General features: G+C 40.6%; 1 protein-coding gene across 3 annotated transcripts in view; it reads left to right on the top strand.

Annotated features, from left to right (window-relative positions):
- Nucleotides 1-11,390, top strand: part of LOC107662709 (NACHT, LRR and PYD domains-containing protein 1-like) — a 45,338-nt gene extending 33,948 nt beyond the window's left edge. For all 3 annotated transcript variants that reach the window (XM_016452780.1, XM_016452781.1, XM_016452782.1), the window contains 2 exons: nt 9,429-9,832; nt 10,148-11,390. In XM_016452780.1, the coding sequence (XP_016308266.1) occupies nt 9,429-9,832; nt 10,148-10,926 (1,183 nt within the window). In that variant the 3' untranslated portion in view covers nt 10,927-11,390. The remainder of the gene's footprint in view (nt 1-9,428; nt 9,833-10,147) is intronic.
- Nucleotides 11,391-11,964: the final 574 nt, after the last annotated feature.

Genomic DNA, 11,964 nt, shown 5'->3' with positions numbered 1-11,964 from the left:
CCCCCGCGCCCCCGCCCCCGCCCCCACTCGTCACAATAACATTTATGACAACTTAACTCAGGAATGTCAGAAGCATCTACATATTCAGAAATATGCATTTAGGATATGATAAATAACCAAGCCAGGCTACACTCTCCCCCTTCTGATATTTGCATGTCCCCATGAGCTTTTCTTTCAACATTAGTATTATGGGTTGCGGTTTGTGATCAGTACTCCAACTAGCACATGCATCATATTTGGCTAAAGGATGGCACCATAACGTGGTGCATGATCGTTTTTTCCTGGTAGAATTCTGAACATTTACTACCATACCCCTATAAACTACTGTTAAGGGTCTGTCTGTGGGCTTTCCCAGTTCATCATAGCTTAATTTCTTTACAGGTTTCATTTCTCTCCTAGGACGAAGTTCCCATCTCTCTCCTTCCTCTACTCTTGGTGTGCTTAATGATTGATTGTCTCCCCCTTCTGATACTAGGCCTTCAACCACATCAATAATTGATGAAGCAATACTCTTCACTTCATGCACTGTTAGATCCTCTATCACATCTTCCTGAGTAGTACTTTGAGTAGTTCTGTAAGGTATTTCGTTCTCTCAGATTGAAATATATAAATGAGCAGTTTCTCAAAGGATGTTCTTGGCTGAGCTGGATAATATTCATCCATGCTATTGTCCTCACTGTCAGACACCAGTGCTACAGACTCACGACCATCTTCTCCTCTGTCTTTGTCTTCCATATGTTTCTGTGTTCGCTTTAAAGTTTTTGACCTTGTCACCCATCTCATTTCTCGGATCAGGTAAATTTATTCTCACATTTTCTCCTATGGGCTGTAAATGATCCCTGTGTAACGTTCTTACTCCTCCAGTACCAGTTTCTGGTTTTAGTCTGTAGACCGGCAAGTTTGGCAGTCTCTCCTGGACAAAGATCTTGTCCAGCGATTCCAGCTATCTTGTAACTTGTGCTTTCCAGTTAAGGCAAGATTCTTGATAAGTACTCTATCTCCCTTTTCTAGAATCTGATGTTTTACTCTTTGGTCGTAAAGCCTTTTATTTATTTGCTGTGTTTTCAAAGATTTTTTTAGGCATGGTAGGCATGTTGTAAGTCTTTCTTCACACCCTCAACATACAGGTGATGTTTCAGACCACTTTCACCTTCTGATGAAGTTCTAAACTGTACATCTACAGGAAGAAGAGCCTCTCTTCCAAATAACAGGTAATAGGGTGAGTACCCAGTTGTTTCGTTCTTAGTACAGTTATACACGTGTACTAATTGACTGATTCTCTGACTCCATTTGTTCTTCTTGACCCGAATGTAGTGTTCCCAGCATGGCAAGAAGAGTGCGGTTAAACTGCTCAGGTTGTGGGTCTCCCTAGGGATGGTAAGGCGATGTTCTGAACTTACAAATCCCTAATATTCCCAGCAACTCTGATGAGCTTGCTTCCAAAATCACGCCCTTGGTCGGAATTGATCCAGGCAGGCAGACCATAATGCACGAAAAATGTCTCCACTAAGATTTTGGCTACGGTCAATGCTTTCTGGTCTTTTGCTGGATACGCTTGGGCATAGCGAGTGAAATTATCTGTAGTAACCAGAACATTACAAATCCCCTTAGAGTCAGGCTCAATGGAAAGGAAGTCAATGCAAACTGTCCATCGGCCCACTACTTGTGATATGACTCAGGTAAGCAGATCTTTGAGGTAATGTTTTCCTTGCAATACATTGTCTGCAATTTTTGATGTACTGTTCCACGTTTGTGCTCATTTGTGGCCAGTAGAAATGGTTTCTACATAGTTCTGTGGTTTTCTCAATTCTAAGATGACCAGACTCATCATGAAGAGAATGCAATACTTGAGATTTGTATTTTTCGGGGAGGACTAACTGTTGAATTTCTTTTCCACAGGGGCTCTTAGTAACTCTGTACTAAGAGATTATAACGAATGACTAATTTGTTTCCCTGTTGTCCCAACAAAGTTTCAGAAGGAGTTGAGTTCTTAGTAGCTGCAAGGACTTTCCCTTTTTTGACTTCTTGTCTCACAGGTCCAATAATGGAGTCCTGCTCCTGAGCCAGTCTCAAGTCTAAGTTGGACAACTGCGCCTTATGTTCTAGTTCCAAATGTATGGGGCAAACATATGCAGAGGGGATACTTTCCGAATGAATCCCTAACTGATTCACTAGCCCACCACTAGATTCTTCAGAAGAATTGGTATCTGCAAGTTTACAGATAGCTCTCACACCTGACCTAAGAATGTCAATCCATTCAGCTGTCATGTCAGTGGACAAAGGATACCTTGACAGCATGTCAGCATCAACATTGTGATGACCAGGTTTGTACTGAAGATCAAAATCGTAAGTGGCTAGGGCAGCCAACCATCTATGACCTGTGGCGTTCAGTTTTGCTCTTGTTAACCTGTAAGTCAAGGGGTTGTTACCAGTTTTGACTGTGAATTTTTCACCATACAAGTAGTCATGAAATTTGTCAATTATTACCCATTTTAATGCTAGAAATTCCAATTGATGTATTGGGTATCGCTGTTCAGCTGCACTTAATTTCCTGCTTGCATATGTGACTGGCCTTAACCCCTCTGGGTATTCCTGGTTAAGCACAGCACCCAGTTCACACAAGCTTGCATCCACATGTAAGATGTATGGCTTAGCTGGATCTGCATATGCAAGCACTGGAGCATGGGTAAGGCAATGAATGATGTGCTGTAATGCATCTGTGCATGCCTGATCCCATCTTTCACCAAACAGCTCAGATTCCTGATAGTATTTCCCCTTTGTTACAGTTTTGCATTGCCTCTTCACAGGTGGATACTCTTTAGTTAACTCAGTCAGCGGTCTTACAATCACTGAGTAGTTCTTTATAAATCTACGGTAGAACCTGCAAAATCCAAGAAAAGATCTCAAAGACTTTAAATCAGTGGGCATCTTCCAGTTAACGACAGCCTTTACATTTTTAGGATCTGGAAAAACTCCTGTGGCAGATATAATGTGACCCACATACTTTACTTTCGCCTGACAGAATTGACATTTGTCAATGGGCACCTTTAGACCATACTCTTGTAGTCTGTCAAGCACTTTCAACAGCCTCTTCTCTTGTTCTTCTAAAGTCTGTCTAAAGACAATAATGTCATCCAAGTACACAATAACTTGGAGGAGATGCATGTCTCCAACAGCCTTTTCCATTAATCGTTGGAAGGTGGCTGGAGCCCCAGTCACACCCTGTGGCATACGTTCAAATTGGTAGAAGCCTAGAGGACAGATGAAGGCTGTATTTTCTTTTTCCTATTCAGCCATTTCAATCTGGTAATATCCACTGCTTAACACTAAGATAGAAAACCACTTACTCTCTGACAAACAGTCTAAAGCGTCCTCTATCCTAGGTGTGGTATATTGGTCTGGGGTGGTTCTGGTATTCAGAGTCCGATAGTCAATACACATTCGAATGGCTCCATTCTTTTTCCTAGCAATGACTATTGGTGAAGCGTACGGATTCCTAGATTCAGTTATGACACCTGCTGACAGCAGATCTTTCAAATGCTGCCTGACATCATCGATGTCTGCAGGTGCAATTCTTCTCGACCGCTCCCGAAAGGGTCGGTGATCATTTAATCTTATGCTAAGTTTCACATCTTTACCTTTCCCCACATCCCATTCTGTCACAGAAAACACTTCCTCGCTCAGTCAGCTTTTGTCTCAGCCTGGCTTTCCAACTGGTTGGAATAAGTGAATCACCAAACTTAAAGAGTTTTGGATCTAACTTTTTAGAAGCAGTCTGAACTCCCTGCACTACTGTGACCATGTCAGTGGGGGATACTTTAGCAATCACAGTCCATGCGGGTATGGTGATGTCTCCAGAATTCCAGTTGGAAGTTGATTGTCCTCTGAGGCTTCAAGAAGAAAAATGTCCTTCCCCAGTTGTTTCTTAATTTCATACTGCATACCTCTCACCTCTCAATGGTATGGTTAACCCTCCTGGTCCAGTCCACAGTATTTGACCCTCATCTGATTCAGAGCCCTCCACTTTCCCTTTAACCTGTGGTGCATGTAGTTTAAGCACTTCGGATTAAATTCACAATGAGTAGGCTTGATTTGAGCCACAAGAGCCTGGGCTGAGCACAGTCAATCGCTGGAAGAAGTTTGCATTAGTTCCAATAATAACCGGAACTTGTTGAGTACCCTGTGGTTCTGGGCAAACCAATGTCAGGATAGAGATGCTCTGCTTCACACGTGAGTGGGGCAGGAAATGAGACGTCTACCACTATATGGCCCTTATATGGATAACTTGATTCACTCAGTCCCCAAATGGACACTCCAGCAATCGGGTGAATAGGAACTTGGGACAATAATTTGGAATACCATTCTTCAAAGACAATAGTGACCTGAGATCCACTATCAAGAAGGGCTGTAAAAGGGCATCCATTGCTGGCAGCCATATCACCCTGCAGCCTATGACTGGTTGCCCACTGAAGCTAAGCAGGGCTTAGCCTGGTCAGTACCTGGATGGGAGACCTCCTGGGAAAACTAGGTTGCTGCTGGAAGAGGTGTTAGTGAGGCCAGCAGGGGGTGCTCACCCTGTGGACTGTGTGGGTCCTAATGCCCTAGTATAGCGATGGGGACATATATACTGTCAAAAAGCACCGTCCTTCGGATGAGACATTAAACTGAGGTCCTGACTCTCTGTGGTCGTTAAAAATCCCAGGATGTCTTTCGAAAAGAGTAGAGGTGTGACCTCAGTATCCTGGCCAAATTTTGAAATTGAACTGGCTTCAGATTCTAAATATCCAGTGGAGATTGCTTAACAAAGCTCAGCTTTATCACTGACAGCTGCTCTTGTAACTTCTGAACCTGTTTTTTTAACAGTTGCAACTCAGACTCTTCCTGAGTTTCAGCCCTTTTCTTAACCTGTTAGTCTCTAGACTCCACTCTCAATGATGCAACCGGGTTTTTCCCAGAATCTTCTCCCAATCGGAATCTTAACTCCTGTATTTCCTTGTGTAGCTGTTTACCACAGAAGAGTTCATTTTGTTATTAGGTTTCAGATTTATGGGCTTTACTGAGGTTTTGATCTTAAGATGGGCAGCTTCATTTTCCTCTGCTTCCTTAATCTCTCTCAGTAATGCTAAGAAATTTGGAGGGTTTTCTTTCCCTTAGTCTCAACTGCAGTAGCATAAGATCCGCTTCAACAGCTCCTCTGACCAGTTGTTCAATCCTCACGCGGTCCATTAACTGTGGTGCCAATCCTCCACTTTAGTTAAGGGTTTTTCTATTCGCCTCAGAAAATCAGACAGAGACTCTCCTGGTGGCTGACGAAGAAGACGGAAAGCAAAGTAGAGATCCTCTCCAGATTCATATGTTCCAAAAATATTCTCCAAAGCATCCAGATATTGCGAAGCACTAGCAGCAGGACTTGAAAATCTGACAGCCTTGACAATGTCCAACGCTGGGCCTTTTAAACACTCCATTATTATTATTTTTTTTTCCTTTTCAGAACATTTGCACTCTGCAGTCATCAACCTGGCTTGTTCCATCCAGTTTTCCAAACTTTCCTCTCCTGGTGATGTGGGGACAGTACCCGAAAAGGTACGTAAACGGCAATAAGCACTAGCATCAGTAGATTGTTTAGAAGTTTTCTCTAGTAGTTCAGCCACGGCACAGATGATAGATTCAGGAGAGCCAGCACTTGAGCTAGGTTGAGTGAATAGGGCTTGCAAGTCAGACATCGACTTTCCCTCCTCACTTACGAACTTGGACAATTTCTGGGAAAAGTCTGAAACAGGCACATCTGCTGAAGCCACTACTACCTTCCAAGTTTCCTCTCCTTGAGCTGGCAGTAATTCTGGGGGAATACGAGTAGGGTCAATGACTTCTTTGCATTCACAGAGGACCAAGCTAGTGTCAGGAGTTTGTCCTAATCTTGAATCTCTCACACAAACCCTACCAAACGCGTTTACAGTCTGCGCTGTCTCTTCTATAAATGCCACATCAGTCTTAGCTGGCACTCCTACTAACAGTATGCCATGATTCTCCTCAATGTCCACTTCTTTACAGCATTTAGACAATTCGGCAATCAGAACTGGATCCTGTCCAAAAGCCATGCTTGTAGTTCAGGTAAGTGATTGTTAGTTCACTTGAATAATCTTAATAATTATTTAAACTCTTGTTGTCTAGGGTCAGCTGATCACAAGAAGGAAGTGATCCCGGACGAGCCCCCATAAATGTGTAGCCCCCCCTTACCCTTTCCACTAATGGACGGAGCACCCAGTTTCTAATGATATGTCTCCCGACATAACTAACTTACTTCCTTTCCCACTGACCATTGTACTTAAATGAAATGTTAAGTGGTGGTCTTTCTGAACAATTGGTAATGTAAATCACTAAGGGCAAGTTCTTAACAATTCACAAATAATTTATTAAAAAAATGAAATCAAAGAAAGAAAATAATATAAATCTAGAGTAAATGGATTAAATTAAATACAACAACGTGTGTTGTTTATTTTCTTTCACATTAAATTTAGGATCTGAGAAGATCTAAAGGTGATTTTAATACCTGATGCTCAAATAACAATAGGTACTCAACTAATAGCTAATACTACATTTGTATAAGTAAGAAACAGTAATTCACTTCCCTTGTGAAATATGGCACTAAACAGCAGTCAGAATGCAAATACTCAATATAAATCAAATGAAACAAGCTAAATAGCAACGGTGTAATGTGGGCCCACACACACTCTCAGTTTCAATAATTCCTATACGTTGAAGGCCTGCATCGTCGCTTGAGAACGGTGTGGCCGTTAAACCCAACAAATGGCCTCTTCGCTCCGAAGAGCTAAATAAACAAACAAGAGTGCCTGTGTCCGCTTGTGTCAACACACGTGCTGTCCAACAAACTTGTTAGAAACTCCGTATTCGTCTGATATTTCACCCGCGGTCCGCTGGATGACGAGAAATCCCGCAGTGCCAGAGGAATTCTAAACCGCGTGGGGATTTAGAACGCTATCTGGTTCCTCCATTCTGTATACTTATTCCTCGAAATGATTAAGAAACTCTGGTCCATCATCACATCAAAGTCTCTTACACTTCGTCAGAGAAAAGGGAGATTACAGCGCGAGCAGCAGCTGTAACAAATGTAAGTCTGTTTAAACTCTTAGTCAGAGTAAACAAATTACACAAATGAAAGAAAGGTTCTTTATCACTTCCTACTTTCATTAAATATAAGATCTAGACACTTAGATAGCGGCTATTTTCGTATTACTTTCCGAAACACGAGAAAGAAAAAAACTGCAACATCACTTTCAATCTGCCTCCTCTTTCTCTCCCTCTTCACTCTCCACCAACTTCTCCAATCAGAATTCTCAGTACCTGCAAAGGGGTGGGAGTAGGTAAAATACTGACCAATCACAAATAAAAGAACATACGTGCTGGTCAAACGCACATTTTGAGCAAGTACATTTCACATAAACATTTACCGTAATCACTGTAACATTAATACAAATGAAATGACTAATCTAATGATATGACTACATAACATTTATGACAACTTAACTCAGGAATTTCAGAAGCATCTACATATTCAGAAATATGCATTTAGGAGATTAGAAATAACCTAGCCAGGCTACATATGTGCACGCGATCTGTACGTTATGTGTGAGTGTTGTGCACAATATGCTGTAACTTTTCAGTTTTTAAGCTGATAAATCACAGGACAGCGTTGACCAAATTTTCTTAATTCCTGAATGTATGCAGGCGGACTGTACGTTATGTGTGATCTTGTGTGTTCTGTCCGTGTGCAGCAATGTAGCAGCACATTAGTTTCGAGCGGAGATTAACTACCTGTACAATAAACTGTTTAAAATCTGAATTCACCCAATCAATATTGAGTATCCACCTGCTACAAACAAACATGCTTGAGATATACTCATCCTCCGCACTTGTCCATCGCCGTCATTATAACCTTCACAATTCTTTCTGATTTGAGTGATCCACATATCTGTCAAGCTAGCTAATGATGTTTAATGTGTGACTTCTTGATAAAATGCAGTTATATTATGGGCTGTTGGGATTAAATGTGCTCGTGATGGAGCGGTAGTGGAGCATGCTCAGAGCGAGTGAAAAACCACGACGCTCCTACTTTCAAAAAAATCCACTCCTCGCTCAGTCAAAAATCACACCGCTCCACTCTACTCCGCTCACATAATCTGGTGGGCAGCCACTTCTGCTGCGGCGTTCGGGGAGCAGTTTGGGGTTTGATTCTTGCTCGTGGTATTGAGGGTGAATGAGAGAGCGCTGTTCATTCACTCCTCCCACGTACAATCCCTGCCGGTACCGAGACTCAAACCCACGACCTTTGGGTTACAAGTTTGACTCTGTAACCATTAGTAACCAGTATAACAATATAATTATGAAAAATTAATAATTATGAATTATTACAATTGATACTGGCCTCACATTTTTCTTACCCATCTTTACACTACATATGTATATAAACTATAATACTAAAATGCATGATTGTTTATAACTATGTTTGTTATCAGTGATGAAATCACCTAAACGTGTGTAAATAAAGTCCACAAACACTTTTGAAACTTTTCGCCTGTTTTGTTATTGATGGACGTCACAGGTGTCATTTGCAATAATTTATACTAGCTAGCTTCCCTTTCTCTGTTAAACTCCCCGTCACAAAAATTAGACTTTAATATGCTTTTAATGTGATTTTAGATCTTCTGAATATATGTCAAAGCATGGAGTTTATTTTACAGAATCTTCTGCTGGTGAATTTTACACAAAGGCAGAAGTTGTTAGGTGTGTGAATTGTGAGGTTTTAGTTTTCTTTTTCAGCTGTAGTTGCTGCTGTTGTTTTAAGCAGAGTTTGAAATATATAAACTATAATACTAAAATGCATGATTGTTTATAACTATGTTTGTTATCAGTGATGAAATCACCTAAACGTGTGTAAATAAAGTCCACAAACACTTTTGAAACTTTTCGCCTGTTTTGTTATTGATGGACGTCACAGGTGTCATTTGCAATAATTTATACTAGCTAGCTTCCCTTTCTCTGTTAAACTCCCCGTCACAAAAATTAGACTTTAATATGCTTTTAATGTGATTTTAGATCTTCTGAATATATGTCAAAGCATGGAGTTTATTTTACAGAATCTTCTGATAGTGAATGTTACACAAAGGCAGAAGTTGTTAGGTGTGTGAATTGTGAGGTTTTAGTTTTCCTTTTCAGCTGTAGTTGCTGCTGTTGTTTTAAGTAGAGTTTGAAATGTTTACTTCCTTTCATCACTGATGTTCAGACTCTTATTCTTTCAGTTTCTTCTTTATAAAGTCACATGCCAACTGGCTAGTTTGATTTATTAGTTAATTAATTAATTCCCTGTTTGTGCGTAAGACAGACATCTCACTCTTTCATTCTGTTTTCAGCTCCTCAAACCTCAAATCTTCTGTGCTCAATATTGAACCGCTGCTGAAGTGTCAGTCTTGCGTCCATATAGCTGATCCAGATCAGTGGGTTCAGATTGAGCCGTCGGCCTGTACAAATGAAGGAGTGTCAGAGTTCAGGATCAGTACTCCACCAGGCCGTTACGAGTGTGTCAGGACCAAGATGCGATGGGTCAGTGATTATGACGTCACTCTTCAGTATCACAAGGTAGACGGACACTTCCTCAACAAAGAGCTGGAGAGGCTGCAGTGCAACCGGATCGCTCCAGTGATGGACGTGACGGTGATCTCAGGGAAACTGGAGGAAGTTCATCTGCCACATTACATCTGTTTAGGAGAGTCTGGAGCTTCCCTCAGAGATGCTGTGAAAGTCCTCAGTGTAAAAGATGAGGGAATAACCATAGAACCAGTGAAGTTGACACGATTCCATGCTAAGATTGTCAAACCATCCTTCTCTCTTAAAACATTAATTATAAGTTGGATAATGGGATGGGACGAACACTGCGATCTTCTTCTCTACATGCGCTCTAAAGATCCTCTCATTCTACATGTCTACTTTTTTCCAGTTGATGATTGTGCAAAAGAAAAAGTTGAGAAGATTGAAAAATCAAGTTATCTGATCTTGCATCCCAGACCTGACAGACCGTTTCGGATGAAAACTCCACACAGTCTTGATGCTGTGAAAGTCCTCAGTGTAAAAGATGAGGGAATAACCATAGAACCAGTGAAGTTGACACGATTCCATGCTAAGATTGTCAAACCATCCTTCTCTCTTAAAACATTAATTATAAGTTGGATAATGGGATGGGACGAACACTGCGATCTTCTTCTCTACATGCGCTCTAAAGATCCTCTCATTCTACATGTCTACTTTTTTCCAGTTGATGATTGTGCAAAAGAAAAAGTTGAGAAGATTGAAAAATCAAGTTATCTGATCTTGCATCCCAGACCTGACAGACCGTTTCGGATGAAAACTCCACACATTCTTGATGTTCCTGGTGCCTCTGTCCATCCCAAAGAAGGGATCACACTCAGAAGAGAAACTTACCCAAACTTCTTCAAGATCAGGATCAAGACACGTCTGGAGAACGATCTTCATATGAGTCTGATCAGAGAGGAGGACAAGAAGATTGTCTGGATTGCAACACTTGAGAAAGAGGAACTTGATCAGATTCATCCACAGAGAGACGAGTCACGTCCACAGAGAGAGGAGTCACGTCTGAATAGTGAGGCAGGTAAAGCAAGATATTTTGACAACCACTGGCCAGATCTCATTCAGAAGGTCACAGATTTTAGGATTATTGCAGATAAACTGCGTCAGCAGGAAATAATTCATGAGGAACAATATTCAGAAATCAGACAGAGTTTAACCAGTCAGGATGGAATGAGAACGATCTGTGACATTATACGTAAACACGATGATGCTGTGAAAGCTAAACTCATCTCAATTCTTCAGGAAGAGAAGCTTTGCCACTTTTAAACATTGGTCTGATTCTACATTTAGGACTCAAGGAGCAGCTTTTTAAACTTAACGTTTCAAAACAGCAACCTCAGACCGAAGGCTCGTCCTCTAGAAAAAAATGGTTTATCAAAATATACTTGGTCAGTCTTTCAAAATATTAAGTGATTGTAACATTACAAAAAAATCTCAGGTTTTGTATGTCTAAGTTAATGGCAGGTAAATCTTCATTGTCAAAGCAAATTTAGAGGAAAATTTATATTTATGTTTATCTAAATGTGTATTTCATGTTTGTACATGGTTTTATACATCAGAAATTCACCAACATTTTGAGATATTTCAGTTTTTTTTTTTTCATTTTTAGTTTAGTTGTTTTACAACATCAACTTAATCTGTTAACCCACACCTGGACGCCGACACACTGAACGCTCTTTTTTTGCACGTGTCAATGTTTGCGTATAGATAAAATGAAAAGGGACATAATTAATCTTTACAAACTATATATCATTCTAAAGGTCTAAGCCTTAAGCATCGACGATAGATCGTTGTTTTTCAATGGAAAGCTTATAAGGAATGTATTTGCTAAATTTGTGTAAGCAGTACACATCAAAACATGCATAATAAAAACGCAGTACGTACCAGATTCATCATAATAACGAGTCATAAACGCATCCACTGCTGTAAATCCCGGTTTAGTTAGAAAGGCAAGGGTCCACTGAACAACATCCCATAGAGCACCTTTAGTCCAACGAAACAATAACGTTGTAATATGGATGGATATTCCTTTGTTTACATCTCATTTCTTCAGGGAGAGTTATTGTTTGTATCCGTTATGGAATAACTTATGCTCAAAAAACTGCATCTTGGTAGTAAAAAACGACATGGTTTTGTAGCATACAGTGTCACAAACAGAATGAGACCATCCACTAAAAAAAAGTCAAAGATACGTGGAATCTTGTTTATTTGAATTCTGGTGCTCTCTCGTGACGGCTCGTGATGCAAGCTGTGACGCATCTGTCATCTGATGGGGTGTAACTTAGCGATCAGCTTTTTGCACAA

Source organism: Sinocyclocheilus anshuiensis, unplaced genomic scaffold, assembly GCF_001515605.1.
Source record: "Sinocyclocheilus anshuiensis isolate Anshui unplaced genomic scaffold, SAMN03320099.WGS_v1.1 scaffold687, whole genome shotgun sequence".
NCBI classification, from domain to species: Eukaryota; Metazoa; Chordata; class Actinopteri; order Cypriniformes; family Cyprinidae; genus Sinocyclocheilus; species Sinocyclocheilus anshuiensis.
This window is presented reverse-complemented; position numbering and strand designations above follow the sequence as displayed.